The sequence below is a fragment of the Antechinus flavipes genome, chromosome 1 (assembly GCF_016432865.1).
Source record: "Antechinus flavipes isolate AdamAnt ecotype Samford, QLD, Australia chromosome 1, AdamAnt_v2, whole genome shotgun sequence".
Taxonomy (NCBI): domain Eukaryota; kingdom Metazoa; phylum Chordata; class Mammalia; order Dasyuromorphia; family Dasyuridae; genus Antechinus; species Antechinus flavipes.
In genome coordinates, this window is record NC_067398.1 from 650,396,771 (window position 1) to 650,420,501 (window position 23,731).

The following is a 23,731-nucleotide window of genomic DNA, read 5'->3' on the forward strand; positions in this document are numbered from 1 at the left end:
AGGAATATTGTAATATGATGATTTATATATATATAAATTTTTATATGTTATATATACATAGTGTATATATATATATAAATATATATAATAAAATATATATAAATATAAATATAAAATATATAAATACTTATATATTATATATATATATTTATATTTATATATATTCTTGAATAAATTAACTGATTTATCCACTGGATAGACAAATAAATCAGTTAATTTATTCAAGAATATGATAAACACTATAAGTAGGTAATGGATAGTATGTGTTTTATTTCAAGAGACACATACATAGATATATATATACATATAAATGTGTATATACATACATGCATGCATGCATACATACACATGTACACATATATGATATGCTCAGGGCCAAATGACGTATGTTAAGAAGAGTAATTGCTAGTTACAAAGTTCCAAATGATGGAGTTCAGTATCAAAAGATGCTGTAGGTACTAAATGTTGGGGTGAAGAATTCACAGTGATCATTCTTTTTTGGCAAAAAAAAAAAAAAAAGATCATTCTTTAGGAGAAGAGATTAATTCAATTGACAAAATGATTAATACAATAGAAACTAGGAATGGTAAATATGAAATAGAGTGGGAGAGGATAATTAGCAAGGAAAGGAATTTTATCAATTAATAATGGAAAAGACAAGTTCTCTAGTGGAACTTACAATTAAATAGGAGAAACCTTTTTTTTCCTTACTTACAATTAAACAGGAGGAACCTTTTTCTCCTTACAGTTAAACAGGAGAAACCTTTTTTTCCTTACTTACAGTTAAACAGGAGAAATCCCATGAGGTTGCTCTTAGCTGGCAGGCTAAATGGCAGAACAGATTTAGCACCTTAAAGGAGCTAGTAAGCTGTAAGGAGGAGAAAGACACCAGGAAGCATGGGGATGTGGAGAAGGGTGAGGAAAAAGACACCAGGAGGCAGAGTGCCTGTGGGCTATGCCCCAAGAGGGATTCAGCAAGGATGGTGGGAGCCATGGACAGATTTATAGGGAAATTTCCCCTTGACTGTTGTCATAACTCGGGTTTCTGACCGAACATAGCAAAGTGGGGCCACCCATAACCTCCACAGGTGATGGCTATCAGTGCTCACTCTGCCTGCCCCAGGGAGCAATTCCATCAATATTTCATTCTTTCTCTGCCACCGGTTACTCAGGACATATACACACATCTATTCACTGCTGCTGTCCTTTGTTCTCGAAGAGGACCAAGAAGACACCTGTATGTTGAGTGAAGTTACAGAGTGCCCGACTGGCTGATCAGACCAGTACGAGCTCGGGATGCTCTGCCACGGGTCGGACACAAATAGTCCATGTTCACATGGGGGGACTCTGCACATCTCCCATGTCTTTTGAGCTAATCCAATTCTTCTTTGCTCATAGACTGGCACCTTCTCTGATGAGGGCTCGCCATGCTAGGCAGCTTGTGCCAGTCTCCCATGTCCTACAATTGGTTCTGAAGTTCTTAAGAGAGACCTTGAGAGTGTCCTTGTAGTGCTTTTTCTGACCACCATGTGAGCACCTGCCCTGTGGGAGTTCTCCATAAAATATTCTTTTTGGCGAGGGTACATTGAGTAGCATTCGAACATTGTGGCCAGCCCAACAGGGTTGTGCTTTCTGCAGTAGAGTTAAAATACTGGGTAGTTTAGTTACAGAAAGGATCTGTTTCTGGTATCTTATCCTGTCAGGTGATCTTCAGAATCTTCGGAAGACAGTTCAAATGGAAACAATTCAGTTTCCTGGCACAGAGCTGGTATATTGTCCAGAAGAGATCTGCAGACCGTCAGTTTGGTATCTATGTGTATATTGTATCTATCTGTATAATCATAGACAGATAAATCCCTTCTTCCTGAGCTACACATGCCAGAGCAATAGATTCTTGCAAAGCAGTTTTATTGAGATCAGTTGGGACTTGTACGCTGGAGAAGATATTTATTAAAACAAAAGAAGGATACTTGAATTGTTACAAAGGAAATATAGCCCTGTTAGCTTAGCCATTTACACTAGAGTACAAGAAACAACTATCTACTTTATTAGTCAATTATTCAAATTTATTAAGTCCATGTTACTTGTTCTATTAGGGAGAATAAAGGGAGAGTTCCTGGAACTACTTAGGTCCTGTGAGTCTTTTTTTTTAATATCATAAATTGTTTAGGAATAAGAGAGTAGTGAAAGAGACATTCAATATTGTCAAAAAGGCATCAAAAAGAAAGAAAGAAAGAAAAATAGCAAATAAAGGACAAAATAAAGTCAGTAATATTTTCCCAAAATTCCAATTTCAACACCTCCTAATTAGAAGTAAATCACTTTAAGATAAAACCAAACTAAGATCTAATCAAATAAGATAATTATAAAATTCTTAACAGTGTCTGGCATATTAAAAAAATACTACATAAATATTAGGCCTAGGAAAGACCATTATTTAGAAAGACTAACGTCTCCCATTGTGTTCTGAGCCATCAATAGTTCTATTGATTTTTATCTTGCCAATGGACTTTGATGATTCTGCAGGGAAAAGTGAAGCTTATGACTTTGCACAACTCTGCCTCACTTAAATTCAATTGGCAAGTAAGCTATCATCCAATTATGTCACTGGTACTCTTTGAGAGCAGAGGATAAATAACAACATTTTATTTATTTACTTATTTATTATTATTTTTAACATACATTGCTTTATGAATCATGTTAAGAGAGAAAAATCAGAGCAAAAGGGTCATGTGAGAGATTAAAAAAAACAAAAAACAAAAACAGAAAAAAGAAGTGAATATAGCATGTGTTGATTCAATCTCTCTAGTACTTTTTCTGGATGTAGATGGCTTTTCTCTCCAAAGGCACAATTGGGATTGTTTTGGATCACTGAACCACTGAGAAGAACCAAGTCATTCATAGTAGATCATAGTACATTCTGGCTGTTATTGTGTTCAATATATTCCTGGTTCTACTTGTTTTGTTCATAATCAGTTCATGTAAATCTTTCCAGGCCTTTCTAAAATCAGTTTGTTCATCATTTTAATAGAACAATAATATTCCATTACCTTTATATACCACAACTTGTTCAGCCATTCCCCAACTGATGGGCATCTACTCATTTTCCAATTCTTTGCTACCACAAAAAAAATAGCTACTACAAACATTTTTGCACATGTGGGTCCTTTTCCTTTCTTTATGATTTCCTTGAGATACAGACCTAGTTATGGCACTGCTGGGTCAAAGGGCATGCAGTTTTATAGGCCTGTGGGCATAGTTCCAGATTGCTCTCCATAATGATTGGATCATTTCACAACTCCACCAATAATGCATTACTGTCCTAGTTTTCCCACATCCTCTCCAACATTTATCTTTTCCTATCAGCTTAGTCAGTCTGAGAGGTGTGTGGTGATACCTCAGAGATGTTTTAATTTGCATTTATCTAATCAATAGTGATTTAGAGCATTTTCTCATATGACTATAGATGGCTTTAATTTTATCATCTGAAAATTGTCTGTTTTTGACCATTTGAGGAATAACTTGTATTCTTAAAAATTTGACACAGTTCTTTATATATTTTAGAAATGAGACCTTTATCAGAAATACTGGCTGTAAAGATTTTCCCCCAGCTTTGGACTTCCCTTTTGATCTGGTTTCTGTTGGTTTTGTTTATGCAAAAACTTTTTAGTTTAATGTAATCAGAGTTGTCCATTTTACCTTTCATAATGTTCTCTAATTCTTCTTTGGTCATAAATTCCTCCCTTCTCCAAAGATCTGAAAGATAAATTATCCCTTGTTCTCCTAATTTGAACAACATTTAAATAAGAGTTGTGGAACTGAATTAATTATTTTTATTAATCATCTTGATTTGCTTGAGTTCCTTTACTATCCAGAGGAGATCAGACAGATTTGGGAATCAGAATCAGCCATGCAGGAGATAGACTGACCATTCCTTAAGCTGGATATGTCAGACATCCTTTGCGGTGTTCATTTGCTGAACCCCAAACTCCCTGTGCTGTGACAGAAGCTACAGAACCAATTCAAATTGGCTCATGTCATGACCTCTAATGAACCAAGGGGCCCTGAGGACCTTCCACTCTGATCAAGAGGATGTATTGTAATTTCTAAGAATGGCCCAGCCCAGTAGCCAACTCTAATTAGGTCATTATGTGATTTCTGAAAAATAGTTCAGCCCAGGGGACCAAACAAGGGCTAAACCTGATCAGATCAGCAGGCAAATTATCCTCCACTCCCTGATTTGTGGTTTTTGTCTTCATAACACCTGCTGTTTAAGCATACCCTGAATTCAGTTTTATCTGAGAAATAACTCTATCAGACTCAGGAGGGATGAAATTAAAAGTCCATTTTATTACACAAATGCAGCAGCAGTTGTCCCATGGCACACATTTGGAATCAATAACATGTCTTTTTATAATTTGTCACCTGCAAGTCCCTCCCCTGATTTCCATTGGCTGTATACTACAAAGATTATACTCTATCTGAAGAGCCCAATTCCTCCACGTGATTTTCTACCCCAATTACAACTTCCTGCCACATGAGTGTTAGTGCTCACTCCTGATTACAACTTTTATTCCCTTGTTAGTTTGAGTTCCCACTCCGATTATATTTTATAATGTGGTTCTTATTCTAATTTATAGCTTCCCTCAATAAGTTTTTATCCTCCTTTGTCAGTCTGACCTTTAGATTCCAGTTTTTAGGTTCCAATTTAATTTTTTTTTCTGATTTAAGTTTCATTTCTCTAATTTAAATTTATTAACTCTGTGGAAACTAAACCCTCATCTCATATAATTGTTCCTCCCATGCATGTCTGCCTACTTAGGAAGAATAAAAGCATGCATACAAAATAATTCTGATTGTCTTTCTTAGACTGAACTCCGGGAAAAGGTTGATACAGTATGTGCTTTACATGTCACTAAAATGTACTAGAAGGCACTATGGAATAATAGGTAGAGAACCTACCTTAAAGCAAGAAAGACCTGCCTCTGATATAATGGCCATATGTCTCTGAGCATTTTATTTAGCTTCTCAGTGCTCCAGACTACTTTTTGAAGACACAAATAAAAGAGAAGCTTCCATATTTATAAAAGTGATTATATCTTAATATTTGCATTTTCTTTATGTTTCAAGAAAATGACTAAGTATCAATTGAACTTATCTTTATTTAAAATTAGATTTAGGCCCTTCTCCAATTGAGAAATGCTCAAAGAATAAGAATAGGCAGTTTTCAGATGAAGAAATGAAAGCTATCTATAGGCATATGTTATATCGGTCTTTTTATCTCCCCGCTTCCCTTTTTCTGACGTTATCCCCTTTCCATTTCTACTTCCCTTTTTTATGTTATATTGGTCAATCTATAGGTATATGAAGAAGTGCTTTAAATTACTTTTGATTAGAGAAATGCAAATTAAAACAGTTCTGAAGTACTACCTCACATCTCTCAGATTAGCTAATATGACAAAATAGAAAAATGATAAATGTTGGAGAGGATTTGGGAAAATTGGTACACTGATGCACTGTTGGTAAAGTTATGAACTGATCCAACTATTTTGGAGAGCAATTTGGAACTATGCCCAAAGGGCAACCACGTTGCATATACCTTTTGATCCAGAAATACCACTGCTAGGTTTGTATCCCAAAGAGATCACAGAAAAGGGGTAAGGACCTACATGTGCAAAAATATTTATAGTACAGCTTTTCATGGTGGCAAAATATTGGAAATTGAGGGATGCCCATTAACTGGGGAATGCTGAACAAGCCGTGATATTTGAATGTAGTGGAATACTAGTGTACGATAAGAAATGATGAGCAGGTAGATTTCAGAAAAATATGGAAATACAACACAAATTAATGCAAAGTGAAATAACCAGAACCAGGAAAACATTGTATATAGCATCAGCAACATTGTGTGATGATCAACTATGAATGACTTAGCTTCTCAGCAACACAATGATCTAAGACAAGTACAAAGGATTCAGAAAGTTGATTATGTCCCTCAGTAGTCTTTTAGTCTCACTTTGGGAATTATACTTGTTTGTGACATAGGAAAAGTTATTTCTCTGAGGTCTATTTTCATGTTGAAAGAGATTGAGTTCTCATTTTGATATCCTACCTGTATGCAAATTTAATGTTTTCCACTTTATAATTCATTCTATACATTTCAAACTCTAAATAATCAAAATAAAATAATCCAGCATAGCAATAAACTGTAGTGACAATTCACCAATAAACAATCTTTTCACAATCTGATTATATTCTACATGTTAAGCTCTTAATGTTTCCAAGATATGCTCTAAATTACCACTAGCATCCCTACCTTTACTTCCCCCATTCTGAAAACTTCCTCTTCCTTCTTCTTTCTCATCTTCCTCCTCTTCTTCCTCTGTCCATGTAGAGAGTTATATGCTTGCATATAGGTGCTCTATCCAAAGGAATATAGATTTTAATCACTTATACTTTGCAAGGTATCTTGGGGTTTGAGGTCTAGATATTTTTTTCTTCCCTATTTTTCTTTTCAAAAACCTGAGAAAATTATTTTGTCTCATTTAGTTTTCATTTACAATTTCTTGAAATATAGCTGAAAAAACAGGCTTTGAAAAAGCTCATTGTGATTCAAATGGAGCTACTTGACTATGTCTTTAAACCTAAATCAATCTGACTTTCGCTTATTAGTCAATAATAGGTCTTAGTCATCTTGATTTATATCTTGTCAATGGATTCTGATAATCCTGGAGGAAAGAATAAAGTTGATGACTTTGCATAGCTCTTCCTCACTTAAATCCAATTTATTTGCAAGTTAAGTGAATCTCCTCCTGATGTCATTCATTGGTCCTTTTTGTAAAAGGAAGGACAGACAACAAGCTCAGTCCACAATCCTTGATTAACCAGAATATATAAAGTATCAAGAAGGAATGAATGTCAGTGATTTGGATCACAAGTTTTTTGAACTAAGCTTGGAAAAGGCTGTGTGTTATGGGTGAACAGTGGCTTATATATTTGTGTTAGCCTGGGGTGGGAGAAAGTTAGGAAGGAAGCATCTCTTTGTTTCTTCTTCAAGTCCACTTTACAAAAAAAACTGGAGAAAAAATTTAAACAGAAAGGAGATGAGCCAGCTCATTTATAGTGAATTGGAAGCTGGTTTAAAGATGGAGTCACACATCAAGATAGATGGTACAGGGTCCCTCTCTCTTTGTCTTTACATAAACAGGCCTTGGATTTCCATTGACAAGCCTTCTTCTTTGCCCATATTATAAATTAACTCCAGGCTTTGGCAACAGATTAGATATGGAAAGTGTAAAAGAAGGAGTCAAGAATGTAACTTAAATTATAAGTCTTGGTAATTAGGTGAATGTGGTATTCTCTACCATAACAGGCAAGTTAGGGAGGAGAGAAAATAGTTCAGTTTAAGTCATGTTGAATTTAAGATGTCTATGGGACAATTTGAGATATATAATTAGATATATAAATAGATACGTGAGAACGGAGGTCAACAGAAAGGATAAGGCTGGATAAGTAGGTTTGAAGATCATCAACACAGAGATAATTGAATCCATAGAAAGTCATGAAATAATGAATTAAAATAGCATCAAGGAAGAAGAAAATAATACCCAGTACTGATTAATACACAGTATTAATACACACAGTATGTGAATATCCACAATTAGTGATGTGGGGGGATCTGGATGAAAATCCAGTGGAGGAATAGTCGGATGGGTAGGAGGAGAACCAGGAGAGAAAGTGTCCTGAAATCCAAGGGAGAAGAGACTATCAAGGAGAAGAGAGTGATCAATAGTGTCAAAAGTAGCAGAGAGGTTAAGAAAGATGAGTATTGAAAAAAAGCCATTGGATTTGGTAATTAAAAGGTCATAAGCAATTTTGGAGAGAGCTGTTTCAGTTGAATGATGAAGTGAGAGATCAGACTTGTGGTGAGTAAAATGACACTGAGGTAAGTGGGTCACTCACACTAACGTGGGTCTGACTGTCCATCTCTAACAAGGAAAGTTAATTACTTTGTGGCAGGCCATCTGTATCCTGTAGTCTGCTAGGAACAGATTTGTTTTCTCCTTGGAAGAGATAAAAATCTCTTTACACAAAAACAGAAAAGGACAGACCATATCTTTTGGGGATGGTAACTTTGTAGGGATGGTAACTTTGTAGGGCTGAACAAATGAATATTTATTAACTATCTTAGGAGATAATGATTCAAGAGAAGAGATAACAAATTTTCCTTTAAACTAAACTATGAACTAGGCTCAACTGGATTTCTGAGTTGAGCTGAAGCCAGATGGATACAGACTCAATTATGAAATTAATACAGCATAAAATCAGACTCAATATAGTAGAAATCAGAAGTCATATTTTTCTCTCTCAGACCATGGAAAGTTCAGAAGAAAGTGAGAGGAAAGAAGATGGAGGCACTAATTGTAGCTAGCTTTCTAAAGGAGTTTGGACACAAAGGGAGGAGGGAAATGTGATGATAGCTAGTGAGGAACGAAAGATCGAGTGAAGGTTTTTTGAGGATAGGAGAGACACAAACATGTGTGGTAGGACAGCAGTTTCCTGACACAGCTTCCCTTACTTTGATGTAGCTTCCCAACACTGGGAGGTAGGTGCTATTATCCTCATTTTACAAATAAGGAAACTGAGGCAACCAGAGGGTAAGTTCCTTGACCATGGTCACACAAATATGTGTGATTATGGTCACTCAGAGGTTTTCCTGACTCCAGGGTCAGAGCTCTATCTACTGGGCTACCAAGCTGGCTGGCTGGTTGTTGTCTTTCATTCTTGAAGAGTACCAAAGTAATAACACTCTGTTGGAGTCAAAGTATAGAGTGTCCGATTGTGACAGACAAATAGGAGCTCAGATTCTCTGCCACAGGTTAGGCACAAATAGTACATGTAAATATTTGGGGTAGAGATATCTCTAAATTTGGGTATCTTTTTTTTTTTAAACTACTGAAATTCAGCATTGCTCATAGAGCACAGAAACTTCTTCTTCTTCTTTTTTTTTGCTGAGGCAATTGGAGTTAAGTGACTTGCCCAGGGTCACACAGCCAGGAAGTGCTAAGTGTTTGAGGTCAGATTTGAACTCAAGTTCCCCTGACTTCAGGGTTAGTGCTCTGTCCACTGTGCCACCTAGCTGCCCCACACAGAGCCTTTTTTAAGTCCATGCCATGCTGGATGAGCCTGTGCTGGTGCACCACCCAATCAATTGCAAAGCTCTTCAGAGACCCCGAGAGTATCTTTGTATTGCTGCTTTTGACCATCATTGAACATCTTTTTTGTGTGAGTTCTCTGAAAAATTGTCTTTTAGGCAAATGTTTGGCATTCAAACAATGTGAGCAACCCGTTGGAGTTGTGCTTTCTGCAGTGGAATCTGAATGCCTGGCAGTTTACTCCACAAAGGCTCTCGGTTTTTTTATTCTGCCCGGTGATCTTCAGAATCTCCCTAAGACAATTCAAATGGAATAGATTCAGTTTCCTGGCCTGGCGCTGGTATACTGGCCATGTTTCACAGGTCAGCATAATGGCCTTAAATCTGGTAGGCAGTTTAATACCTCTTTTACTCCCACTCTGTCATCCTTTAGAGCCTCCCAAATACTGAACTCCCATTCCATCCTATCTTCTTCAACAAATTGTCCCTCTATCATTCCCACTCTTTTATCTCTAATCTCTCATCTAAAGCTGCTTTCCTATGGCGTATAATGGGTCAACCTCATCATCAATGTGTACATCCCTAGAAAATATACTTGTCAAGGTAAGTGAACTTCCATGGTATTCACAACTTCTCCATTGGTTGTATTCGATGGTTCCAGGATGGTGTGATGCTGGCTGGTGGAGAACCTTCTTTTCCTTGGTATTAATTATTAGGCCAAAATTAGCATAAGCATCTGAGGATCAATTTTTTATTTTATTTCATCTTTGCTTCAGAGGTTACATGGAGTAAAAATCATGTGAGTGAAAAATCATGCACTTTAGTCTTAGTTTGTAGCCTTTTCAAGTTAAATAATTTATCATTGGTAGCTGAAGTTGATGTTCATTCTCAGTGAAGGCATCTGACATCTCTAAAAACATCATGCTAAAAAGCATGGGGGCAAGTACACAGCCTTGTTTTACTTTATTGGTGACTGGGAAAGCTTGAGAACATCGCTCTTTGTCCAGAACCAGGCAAGTATGCCTTCATGAAATTGATATATAGTAATCAAGAATTTCTCTAAATTTTGACATGATTCTCCAGCCACCCAGTTACCTAGGATATAAATAGTATGGGGAGCAGGACTCAAGAAAAGTGAATACCTTCTTATTTATGCATAACTTTCTGATAATCTATTTGTATTCATCTATTCAAATACATAACACTGAGCCTTATTTTCCACCAATCTCTTTTAGACCAAGCTAGATAATATTTTCATTTAAAGCAAAAGCATTTAATATCAACTTAATAAAAAGTGAACCACACAGGAAATCTCTAATTCTCCTGTTTTCTCAACACAGCTAGAGAGGTTTAGTTATTTAGTTTAAATAAATGAGAGTGTCTGAAAGTCTTTTCTGCATTTTGGCCAGTAGTTAGCAGGAGCTTCAGTTTGGGGGCAGTGTCCGTATCTGTACCAAGCATTGTTTATACCAGAGACACTCTCTACATAGTTATCTTTGATACAATCCACAGTGTACAGGAATAAGGTACCTGGGAATGCTTTGTCAAAGTATACTTCAGTGAGTACTCTTCAGAGAGTTAAAACTATAAGCAGACCAAAGCTGCTTTGTGTAAGCTTTTATTGATAGATTACAAACTTTGTGAGGAAAGGGATGGTTTCTTATATTTCTTTCATTTTCTCCGTAGCACAGGATATTTAATCTCACTGAATCATACCATGGGAAGAGTTTCATTTCTTCCTTCTTATCTCTGTTCTGTGACTGGATGGAATGAAAACCTCCCTCAGAACCTCCCTTTCCTTTCTGTGGGAAAAATAATGTTACTAGGTTTTTCAACGTCTTACAAGAAGTAGGGTAGATTAGGGAAGACAAAGAAATGTATTGCAGTATATATCTTCCAGCATTTGCTAGTCCTTGAGGAGACTCCTTGAAATGAGTTTCGTGGATTTGGGGGATAAAAATCCATTCAAAAAACTCCATTTTGGATTTTGCTTCTGAACTCTGAAGTAGAAGGGCATCCAATGTCCAGTAGCAGCTAGTGTGGTGGCAAGAGCTGAATTCATTCTTGGAAAATTCTGAAAAGATCTAAGTAGAAACCTTGTGAACTACGAGTCTGTTGTAGATAGAAAGAAGGGGCAGATAAGGAGTGCAATGGAGTGAGATTTCAGACTGACATAAGGGCATACCTACTCTGAAATATAGCCGTGGTGAGATGAATTAATTCTAGTCAGCTATTCCTTTCCCTGTTCCATGTGAATGATTACTCGGGAAATTTCAAGTTTTAAAATTGACCAAATCCCTTCTTTTGCCTTATCTTCAACCCTTCTCCTTAAAGCTTTACTAGCTGTCCAAATACATAACACTGAGCCTTATATTCCATCAATCTCTTCTAGCCCAAACTAGATATTTGCATTTAAAGCAAAAGCATTTAATATCAACTTAATAACAAGTGAATCTGGGTGATTCTCCAGAATGGGGAGAAAAGGGGAATAGATCCCAAAGGCCATCTTACAATTTATTTGTAAGTCTCATAATATAGTTTAGGTTTTAGGCTACTTAACTATTTCAATAAACTATATGGTCATTGAGTGAATTTTTAAATCCTTGTGAAGAATAATTACAAAATTGGAATGGAACTCAGAGAAATGAGTTCCCACTTTTGGTATGTGGAGTGAGGCATATTCTAAGTCATTTCTCTGGAACACTGTTAAATCTTGGGAGTCAGGAGCAATTTATGAGCTAGAAATTGATGAGACAACTTATTTAATGGCTAAATAATCTATGATGTCACTAGCTGATTAATCACACCACCTGCTACTCTCAGTGAATTAGAGAAAGCAGGGAAACAGAGCCACATAGTGGGTAAATATAGCTCTGGAGTGGTGTGGGTATGTGGGTAGTAGACTTCATATGGTAAGTTGCAGCCTTGTATGGGAAGGACATGTTGGAGGAGGAAAGGATTTCAAAAATGAGGACCCCAAGAACAAGACTGTTAAGTTTAATTAAGAAAGCAGTGTTGACCTCTATGATCAGTCTTGGTTCCATAAAGTTTCATCTTTTTCCAGTCATTGGATGAAGATCTCTGGTGTTAGAGACCCTATGACCAGGCAATGCATCCCATTCTACTTGGACAGTTTTGTGAGAAAGTTATTCCTCATAATTGTTCTTGAAGAAATGATAAGCAAGCTGATTTCAGAAAAGCCTGGAACTGATGCTAAGTGAAGTGAGTAGAACCAAGAGACCATGATATACACAGCAACAAGATGATTATGTAATGATCAACTATGATGGACTTGGCTCTTTTCAACAATGAGTTGATTCAAGGCAATTCCAACAGAGTTGTGATGGAAAGAGCCTATAGACACTAAATGTGGATCAAAGTACAGTATTTTCATTTTTTTTTTGTTTTCTTTTACCTTTTTGTCTGATTCTTCTTGCGCAGTATGGCAAATATGAAAATATAGAGGAATTGTATGTTTAACCTATATTAGATTGCTTGCTATTTATGGAATGGGTTGGAAGGGAGGGAGGGAGGGAATTAGAACACAAGATTTTGCAAAGGTGAATGTTGAAAACTAGCTTTGCACATATTTGGGGGAAAAAAAAGCTATTAAGAAAAAAAAGTTATCCCTTACATAAAGCTTATATCTGATTGAAACTTTCATTCATTATTCCTAGTTTTGCTCTCTGAAGCCCAAGCAGGACAAGTCTAATCTACCTGACCACCCTTCAAATATTTATACGTTCCCAGTTCCTTCAATAATCCTAGTAGAGCCATCCCGGCTGCATTCTCTCCATTTTGTCAACATTTTTGAAAATTAAGCAACAGGTGGAAAGATCATTGGTTTTGGAATCACAAAACTTGAGTTCAAATCCTATTTTTATCATTTACTGCCTATTTGACTTTAGGCAATTCAAATAATGTCTCTGGAACTCAGCTACTGAATTTGTAAAATGAGTTGACTTGATAAGCTCTAAGGTCCTTTCTAGCTCTAAAATTGTAATTCCAAACAGTGGCTTCTGAGGTTGTAATAGATTTGGCCATCAAATAAACTATTATCAATTTCTCTCAAATCCATAAATTGCTCTACTTGACCCCAAGGTTCAACAGTGATCCAAAGAGATGACCCAGAAAGTCTAATTAAGGCGGAGTAAACATAACAGGACTATTCTTTCCATTAAGAAAACTATGCTTCTATTAATGAAGCCCCAGAAATCGTTAATTTGGGGGGCAGGGAGAAAAGAGGACAGGAGGGGAGTGTGTTCATCAAAACCTTTTCATATGGGCTATTGTCATGCTATGCTTTACCTGTAAAATTAAATTTTTGAATCCATGTCCAATATTGGAAAAGGCAGATCACCTCCTTCCACTCATCACTGCACAACCATTATGCAATATGGAGTGAATAAAGCACCATTCTTTTAGTTGCCCATTTTCCACTTTCCTTTATATAGCAAGGCTCTACCTTCCAACTCCCATATTCCCTGTTGGCAAGACTTATATATTCTTCCTCAATATTCACATCTCCTCTCCTTTCTTCCACCTGCTTTAGTTCCTTTTCTTCTCTCAGCAGTATTGCTATAGCCTCCAAATTGGGGCTCATTTATAGTTGTTTTCCTCTCCTATCAATCCTTCATCTCTTGGAAGCCTTGATCTTCTTTCAAAGCTTGGCGAGATTTTTTTTTTTTTTTTAATGCAAAGTCTTTTTCTGATCCTTACGATTTTTTCTTCCTCCACAAATTATCTTATCTGTGGAATGTGAACTCCTTGAAGTCTGGGACTATTTTATTCTTGCCTTTGTACAATCTCCTGTACATCACCTTAGCAGAGTTATAATCAGAATCAGGGTAAAAGGTACTTACATTCAAGGATTAGGGTTCAGAGTTCCCCAAGGTAGCCTCCACAGTTCAGTCTTGAGTTGCCACCCATCGAGTGACTACTACTCAGTTTACCCAATTTACTTGACTGTTTTTCCCCCAACCAAAAGCATTTTTAATTATGGCAGTCTTTTTTTTTTCTTTTTGGTTGTAATGATTAATTTGTTGTGAGGAAATAAAATTGATTATTCTGTAATTGATTTTATGTTGGATTGGTTAAATGAGCATGGACTGAGAAGGTGGCAATGAAAACTATTGACACTACAGTAAGTGAATAGATTTAGAACTGGAAGGCACTGCAGAGGCCATCCCCTTCTCTTTTCAGGGGGGAGGGGTTGATTAGTCGTGTCCAACTTTTCTTGATTCCACTTGGGATTTTCTTGATAAAGATACTGGAATGGTTTTCTGGTTCAAGAAGGTTGTGACTTGCCTGGGCTCATTTAATAAGCGTCTGAGAAAGGGTTTGCTCTTGGGTCCTCCAGGGCTGGCACTCTATCTACTGTACCACCTAGCCACCCCATCATTTTTCAGATGAGAAAGTCGAAATGCTCTGTGCTGGCTTAACAATAAAAAACACACCAAATGTGGAGTCAGAGGACTTGTATTCACTCCTTTTCTCTCACTTCTAACTCTGGGCAAGTCACACCAACTCTCCAGGCCCCAAGCTTCTCCGGTTGTAAAATGAGTGTGTCAAACTAGATGATCTAACTTTTTGCCTTCTAAATCAGAATTTGTGAATCTCTGTAATGGCATAATGGTGTCTCCTTTGTGGAGTTAGCAATGAAATGTTCTTTATTATTGCTCTCAGAAACATATAATGGATTCTAACTGTATTTCAAAGTTGGTTCTGTGACTTCTGATTTCCTGAAGAAGCTCATAACCCAAAGCTCTCCATGTGACTGATTTATGCTGGTGCTATCAGAATTAAGGGTTAGTTAGAAGGGATGGAGAAATCAGGAGTTGGGGATCTGCAGGACTCTGATCTTTAGGTATATTAAATGAGAAAAGATTCTCGATTGCCTTCAGTATCTTTGTCTTACACTAGGTGGTACCTCCTGCCACCTAGTGTCCAGTTGAGATTTTCCAGGGCAGAAAACCAAGAAGAAAAACCCAATTTCTCCTTGTAACTAAGGTTCATGGAAGGGCTGGGCAAAGTGAGTGAGCTCCCAACAACCGATTACATATACATAATGTCCTCCCCCCATACCCAAATATAAGCTTCTGAAATCCACACAAATACAGTCCTGTCTTTCCAAAATAAACCCAGGAGCATGCTCCCTTGCCTCATTCTGACACATATTTACCCAGTGCCCGCTAGTGCACGCGCGCGCGCGCACACACACGCATGCACCTTTGCCCCATGACACATATCCATATCCTGATCTAGTACATACATCTTCCATCCTCCTCCTCCTCCTGTGAAGCTCTTCTTCCCAATTTTAGCCATGGACAGTGCCCAAAGCCTGTGCATTCAGTTTATTGTTCAATCCCCCCCTGCCCCCTCTTGTTGTAAGATGCCTAGTATCGGTCCTTGGGCAGCACCTGAATAGGGAGTAGGGTCTGTAGCTGTGAGTCTGGTGGCCTTTTGGTTTTTGTCACGAAGAAGACCTTGAAATGAATGGTCCGAGAGATCTGGAACTGGTTGCGGTTATACTCAGGACCATCCCCAGGGCGAATGAGAGACAGGAATCTGGGGATAAAGGGTCAGTGGGATCAGGGATGTCAGTGGAGTTGGGAAGCTCATTGGGGTCAAAGAGGATCAGTGAGGGTGGGGATGGTCGGCTGGGTTAGAGAACTGCTAGGATCAAAAGAATCAGGGAGGGGAGATTACTAGGATAGGTAAGAGGCTATGGAAGGACTGCCCCTTACCCTCAAGCCCCCCATCATAGCCTCCCTAAGCCTCCTTCCTCCCACCTGTCCTTGTTTAGCAGATTCTTGGAGAGAAGATCCTGGGCCAGTTCTGGCTGGATGGAGTCTAACTGCCTTTTCACTGTCTCGAACATGTCAATCTCACGCATGTCAAACACAAGGGGTTTTCCAAACCTAAGTGCCAGCACCGAAAAGGGGTTGCATATGATGAGTATCTCCTCTACCCCTACCCCAGGGCCTCTACTCCGGGGAGGCCTCCTGTTAGGAGGAAGACAGGATGAAGCCATAGGGGACCCACTGAGGAGGGATATTAGGGGGTCTGCTTGTGGTAGTGAGTCCAGAAGGAAGGTGAGGAAGGGATCATTCAAGCTTTGGGAAAAGTTGCCCTGGGAATTAATTGGGTTTTTGGAGCTGGATGAGCATATTTGTTTGAACAGGAATGGCTTTGCACCTTCCTTTTCCCACCTGAGAGCCCCAAGCAATGCCAGGCGCACACGATCAGGCTGCATATGGGCTGGGTTGAGGGTGTCCAGATAGTTGGTGTCCTGGTAGCGAAGGAATGTGGCTGCTTGGCCTGAGGGATCAATAACCAGAGGCCACCTGGGAGGCCATTGACAACATAGCTATGACCTTGATGAGTCCTTGTCCTTGCTCTCCACCCTTATCACCAAGTCACACTAACCTCCCTTCAGTTAAAATAATTTCCCAATCCCCCAAACCCTTCTGATAATCCCAGTACCCCAAGGCTCATTGTCCACTTTGCACTGACCGCCCATCAGCCTGAATTCGATCACCCACATCCTTGAGCAATACATCATGAAGTTCGGCCACTGGACACTTCAGCCCGGGCAGCTCTCCCTCCTCTGTGGGAATGATTAGAACAGAGACCCAAAGGCCTTGTCCCAACACCCTCCACTTCCCCCAGAATGCCAACATTTCCTCCAAAGGTCCCGGATCCCCTTTTGGATGGGTCAGTGGGAGAGCCAAAGGGCCCCAGCTCAGCCAGGTCCTGCATACCCAAATGTGTAAGACTCCTAGTAGTTTGAGGCCCAGGTACCCACCCTCTTGGGTCTGCTCTCTCAGCTCCAATCGAGCCAGTGCCAGCTTCTCTTCTGCCTTCTCTGCTGCTAGCCGCAACTCATCCACCAGAATCTCAGCATCTTTGATGGCCTAAAATGTGATATTTGTGATTCTTAATCCTGAAACTTTCCTTGTCTGGTCACAGACAATGAAGAAAATATAAAATGAGCCAATGGTTATTTTGTTCTCTTTGCCAACCAGAATGATCTTCATATAGAATACAATCAACAGAAAATTGAAATACAATAGTAATGGATAGCTGCCAAGCCTAGGCAAATTCTATCATGTAGTGCCGGAAGATATGATTGTTGAACTTCTGTCAGTGAATTTTGAGAAACTGGAAAATGGAAAAGGTGCTACAGGACTGGAGAAGGGCAAATATTCTGACGTTCAAAATGGAAGTGGGAGATTCTTCAAACTATAGACTGATGAGCTTGGTTTGATTTTTTGCAAAATCTTAGGAAATATTATTAAAAGGTTAGTTTGTGATTACTTGCAAAGAAAAGCAATGATCATTAAAGATCTAGCATGATTCCATCAAGAACAAGATGTACCAGACTAAATTAATTTCCTTTTTTGAGAGGTTTATATTGGTCAATGAGATAAATGCCAAACACATAGTATACCTAGACTGTACATTTATGACTTATTTTCCATTCAGTCTTATAGAGAAAAATAGGCTAATATAGTTAAATGAGTTTGCAACAAGTTGAATAACAGGATCCAGAGAGTAGTCATCAATGATTCAATGTTAGCTTGGAAGGTCTCTAGTGGAGAGTATGTGCCATTCAACATGTTTGCTAATGACTGAGATTTTACTGTCAATTTTACTAAATTTTCAAATGATATTATGTTGAGGGAAAGTTAACATCCACAGTGACAAAATCAGTATCAGAGAAAATTTTAAAGGTTAAAACACTGGGCCTAATAAAGTAAGATGAAATTCAGCTGGAACAGGTTCTTCTATCAAATCCTATGGAAGAACATTGTCTGAGTAGGGACACGATAAGAGAAGAAATTTGAAATAAATTGAGGAACTTGAAGGAGATTTTACTTTAGGCTTTTGTGAGAGAAGTCTATAGGAGAAAGAGCAGGATTAAGGAATAAGAGTGGTAGGCAAGGTAAGGCAAGTTTAAAACCTATGGGACAAATAAATTGTTGTTTGTCCCTCATGCTTGAAGAACAACAAAATGACACCACAATGTTTGGGTCAATGTACAGTGTATCCAATTGTGGCTGATTTGACCCATATGAACTCAGAAAGTTCTACCAGAGGTCGGACACAAATAGCCTGTCTCATCTTTTGGGAGGGAGATGTCTCTTAAGTTTGCATATCTCATGTTCCTTTTGTGCCACTGTGATTCTGCTTTGTTCAAAGCATAGAGCCTTCTTTGATGCAAGCAAGTCATGTTGGATGATCTTGTGCTAGTGTCTCCCATGTCTCATAATTCAAAGTTCTTCAGAACGACCTTGAGGGTGTCCTTGTATTGCTACTTCTGATACCATATGAGCCCCTGCCCTATGTGAGTTCTTATAAAAGTTTTTTAGGCAAGTGCATATTTGACATTTGAACAATGTGGTTAGCCATCAAAATTGCACTTAATGTTATTTACTAGGATGAAGTTTGAATGCTGGGGTTTGGAACATTGCATATGCTGGGTCACACAACCAGCAGATCTGACCTGACCCCATCCAAAGTGGCAGTGGTAGCCTCAATGAAGCTGACTTGGCTACTGCACAGCACCTGGCAGGAATATCAGGTCAACGAGGAATGAGTTTGTCAAAGTGAGGAGATATGAATGAGTTCCACTCATCCAGTAGAGAATAAAGTAGCTCTAAAGTTAGAAAAGGAGTTTTTTGATTACAGAAGATAGAACTTTAGCTTAAGTATGAGGTTGCCCATTCATGGAAAACTGTGCATCCTTGTCAGAGAAACTAAATTAATGTTGTATGACGTCCACTGAAAAAATTAACTTCAATCAATATAAAACCTAGAGGAAAAGATGCTGCTTTGGAGAATTCAACAGCCTGGGTCACAGAACTGAGTCTTGTAAACCTATCTCCACAATAGCACTTTGCCATAAATCTAATTATGTGCATAAAGTTTGAGGTTTTCAAGATCCACAAATCTTAACCAGTTCAATATTAGTTCTCTGACATCCAACTATCACAAGTTAAAATAGATAATTACTAGCTAAATTATTAAGGGTATATGCAATTAACAGTATTTCAAATTTTCCTTAATCATTTTCTGAACTCATATTAAATACTTAAACTCAGTATTAGCTATTCCATGCCTTTTAAAAGTCTTAATAGGAGAATAAATTGAGCCTTAAGCTAGTGGTTATTTTTTAATATTATTACCTCATATCAGTTCATCATTCCACTTGTGAAAAATTTTCTTTTGAAGTGGTTGATTTTTAGACTTTGGGTGTGATGGTGTTAAAAGAAATGAAAGTCCTCATTTTATATCTATACAGATGTATAATATGGGATTGGCCTTATGGACATGCATCAATATGTTCAGCTAAGGCAAGTCCTCACGGAATTAGATTGCGAGCTTCCTGAAGACAGGAATGTCTTTTAACTCTTTTTGTATCCTTAATGCCTGGCTCTTAATGTTTATCCACTGACTGATCAAGTCAGGAAGAAGTCGGATAGACTATTGCCAGGTGAGTTATGATAACATATAATAGAAGTGCTGTGGAGAGATTTAGAAATATGTAGGCATTATGGACCAAGCACATGTTGAGTAACGGTCCCTTTAATTCATTGTACTTGGGATGCTTTCAAAAGGCATTAGTTGGATTTGATCTCTCTCTCTCTCATTTGGATTTTTCTCTTAGTTGAGACTCCTTCACTGATGACTTCTGCTAAGAGAAAATACAAGGAAAGAAACCCAGGATCCTTTTCCTCTGAGGCTATATGTGGCCCATGAAGATGTTCTTTGTCTTGGCATTTTTTCTCTTGTTTTAGGTGAAGTTGGAAGATATGACTTTGTGAGTTTGAAGAGTCGAGACACCAAACCATCCCGGAGTCTGGTGGTCAAATCCATGACAGATTTTGCAGCCAGTGCTGTATCAGCACTCTGGTGAATGACCTTAAATAGCCAGTCCAGCAATGACACTGCATTTGGATATGATTTGAGGAAACTAGTTCTATGTATAAACTGTGTTAAATCAGTAGGTGGTCCATTCTCCTTAGAGACTGAGGAGGGGGAAAGATCTGTTTCTATTTTTTACCATATCTTTAAATATCTTTTTGTAAAAGCTAATTGGTTACATGGAACTGGGGTACTATACCAGTGTTTAACAGTGGGCTAACACACCCAGAATGGGGGAGCAACAGCGATAACAAATAAGAGGCTCCCAAGGCTTCAATGTTACCCTTCAAATCCTGAAGGAAAGAGATAGTGTAGCTTGCCTGAGAGACTGAGGCCAGAGCATATTTGCTATGATACTAATATCTCTTTTCTCTCCTTGATACATTTTGTGATAGGGTATTATAAGTGACAAGTTCAGAGAATGGGACTGCAATTTGAAACAAAATGTAGTATTATTTGAAGGATCATTTGTAAGACTGAATTGAAGATGTAGCATTTTTCCCTCTGAATTCTATATTTAGTCATGACCTACTTTTAACAATGGTTTTGAAAAGAAATATTATATTCTAGGTAAATTAATTTGCTTATTTAAATCCAGACATCTGAGCATTGCCTGGCAGGTGTATAATTTATATCTAGTTAGTTCCTGCACACATACATTGGAAGCAACAAAATGATTTTATATTTTATGGTTAACCCTCACCCTCTCCAAAAAGACACTGTATAAAATTTATTAAACTTGATTAACATACTTCAATTTTTCCTGAGATGCTTTTCCCCATTTCTTTTTTCTCTTGGGGAAGAGAATAATAATTAAGAGATGAAGGTAATATAAAAACAAAATATGTCAACAAAAATGGAAAATTCTAAAAAGCTTAACATTGAACTTATCTTTTACTAGAAGCATTACTATGAAAGCAAAGAATCACAAGTGCCTATCTTATGGGTGGACAGACATTACACAAAGCTCCCCCAAATGCTTGTGATTTTGAATTTACAGACTTCCAAGGAGTTTAAATCATGCTAGGATCTGAACGGATCCCGAACTGGAACCAAATCCTAGATTGTCTGATCAGAAGGCTAAATCACTCCTGATGGCCATCATTCATTAGATAGACTCAAGGGAGGTCTGGATGACAACAGAATGAGGAAGGGGGTGGTCCAAATAATCTAGGTGTGAGTGAAGCCAACAGAGTACAAAGACTGGCGAGATGGACATACCATCTTCACCTTAACTCTTTGATTTTCCCTTTTCTCTATTCCCACCAGGTAAGTTGCTTTTTGCTTATCAGTCTGAACTAATCTACTGCATCCCTACCCACTAGTTCGACTACTAGAACCATTATCATCATCCATCATCATCACTATCAGCAGTAGCAGTAATTAAGAGTAAAAGAAAAAGGGAGGAGAGAAAAGCAATTTTGCTTCCAATCAGTGAAGGGAAAGGAGAAGAAAGGTAGGGAAAAAAGCCAATTCATAAGGTCATTGGTTATGGCCCAGTGCTTCTGTAATCTAGGCAAATTGCTTTCCTGTTCAATTTATTCTTTAAGGTTTTTGAAGCTATTATTAAAAAAAAAATACCTGTTGATCATCAACTTAAGCTTTCTTGGTTATCAGTTTGAGAGCAAACAGAGGAGTATATCTTTTAAAAGGAAGAAAGACTATTTTTCTGTCAACAGTTAATGGGAAATAAGGGTCAAAACCAAAGGAGAAAGAGAGAGAATGATAGAAGCATTGAGACAGTCGATAAAACACTGGACCTGATCTTGGTCAAATCATTAACTTCTATTTGCCTTAGTCTCCTCATCTGTAAAATGGGAATAATAGGAGTTCCTGAAAACTTCAGTATGAGTATTTACACATTAGAAATCAACAAAGGATACAAATCAAAGTTTGATTTATTCTTATCTATACCCAAGAAAATGAAAAAATAATAGTGCAGATTGAACTTTAAAGTATTGAGTATACTTTAGGTTATTTTTTGATAATTAGTTGTTAAACATTTATCCTGCCCCCACTCACTTTTGATGGTCCAGTTTCCTGCTTATACTTCCAAAAACCTACTACTCTCCCCACCAATGCTATTATTTTTACTCTAGTTAACCATAGAGGACATATTTAACATAATGCAAAGGAATTTATTGAAATTTTATAGTAAAAACAGTAGTAATACAATGTCTTCATCATGAACCTGGGGTTCATTCTGCCATAAAATACAGTGTCCCTGGGAAGAGTGGATGTTTAGAGTTTACAAGTTGGGAATACATATAGAGGACACATGTGGTCAAGGCACCTTTGAAAGGAACAACTAACTTGTGTCACATATGCTTTGGCTACAGGGCCCCTGAGGTTTTCCCACTCCTGCTGACCTTGGTCTCATAGTCTCTAATGGAAACCGTTTCACTGCACCACTACTATCTCCATCTTTGAGCTCAATTGACACCCTGGCTTAGGGCACTGCTATTCACACTGAGAAAGAACCAGGTACATTAGGACCAGCAGGAGTCTTGGCTCTGGGCTCTACCATCTCCTAAACTGGACTCCAGATTCAGATGCTGAGCCTTTTATCCATTCCCTTTACTTTACAAATTAAAAGGCAGCTGGGTGGTATAGTGGATAGAGCACAGAAGACTTAATTAAAATTCTGCCTCAGACACTTAGTAGGTCATGTGGCCTTGGGCAAGCCACTTTATTTCTGTTTGCTTCAGTTTCTTCAAATGTAAAATAGAGATAAATAACAGCAGCTACCATGACTGTTGTGAGGATAAAATGAGATGTTTGTAAAGGCATAGTAGGCACTATATAAATGCTAACTATTACTACTCTTATTGTTATTGTTGTTACTGTTCATTCCAAAGCTAGGCTCAGCAGGCCCAGCTCTTTTTCTTTTCAACTTGTACTTTGCCATTTGCTCACAGAAAATAGGCAGAGAAAAGTCACCAGGACAACTCCTCCCCCCACTTTTTTGGTTTTCTGACCCCTTCATGAGTTCCTGAACCCTTGAACAGCACCTGACAACTAGACCTTTCAAAAAATCTGGGAACTTACTAGGTGCAAAGAAGCTTTCTTAACAAGATATAAAGTAGGCCACTCAAATATCTGAAAGAGCATTTGTATATCTTTATAATGTAATAAGAAAGAACAATTGAAATTTGTTAGGCACTGTTTTTAATAAGATCAATAAATTTATAAGTATTTAGTAATCAGAAAAAGAAGAGAGAACTCAAATGATCAAAATTAGAAATGAGGAAATAAAGACCACAATGATGTAAAAGAAATTAAGAAAATTAGCATAGATTATAACTTTTTATGCTAATAAATTTGAGAACTGAAAAAAGAATATTTACAAACACAAAACAGGAAGAAAATAAACTAAATTGAGGAATCTTTGAAGGAAGAATCACTCAGGACTTTCATTTAAAAATCTCCACAAAAAAGTCCACTTAACATGCTAAGTAAGGATTTTCCTCCAGATCAGTATATAGACACCACTGGAGCCAATCTAGCTGTCATATCTCTCTTTCCCTAGAGATGTGCCAACCTTTCTGGTCACATTTACTCCAATGACAACCTTTTTTCCCCAGCTCTCTTGAGCAGTTTTTTAATCTGTACTGTATTCATACGATTCTCTATTTACCATCATTCTCA

The 23,731-nt window shown here is 37.8% G+C and overlaps 1 protein-coding gene across 4 annotated transcripts in view; it reads right to left on the bottom strand.

Annotated features, from left to right (window-relative positions):
- Positions 1-13,172: 13,172 nt before the first annotated feature.
- The window catches only part of IQANK1 (IQ motif and ankyrin repeat containing 1), a 48,538-nt gene continuing 37,979 nt past the window's right edge, over positions 13,173-23,731 (bottom strand). The window contains exons 10-14 of one of the 4 annotated variants that reach the window (XM_051971392.1): positions 16,962-17,070; positions 16,670-16,763; positions 16,366-16,500; positions 15,946-16,074; positions 13,173-15,721 (exon numbers count right to left, since the gene is read on the bottom strand). In XM_051971392.1, the coding sequence (XP_051827352.1) occupies positions 15,550-15,721; positions 15,946-16,074; positions 16,366-16,500; positions 16,670-16,763; positions 16,962-17,070 (639 nt within the window). In that variant the 3' untranslated portion in view covers positions 13,173-15,549. The remainder of the gene's footprint in view (positions 15,722-15,945; positions 16,075-16,365; positions 16,501-16,669; positions 16,764-16,961; positions 17,071-23,731) is intronic. The other 3 variants (XR_007949492.1, XM_051971393.1, XM_051971395.1) reach the window with 3 other exon arrangements.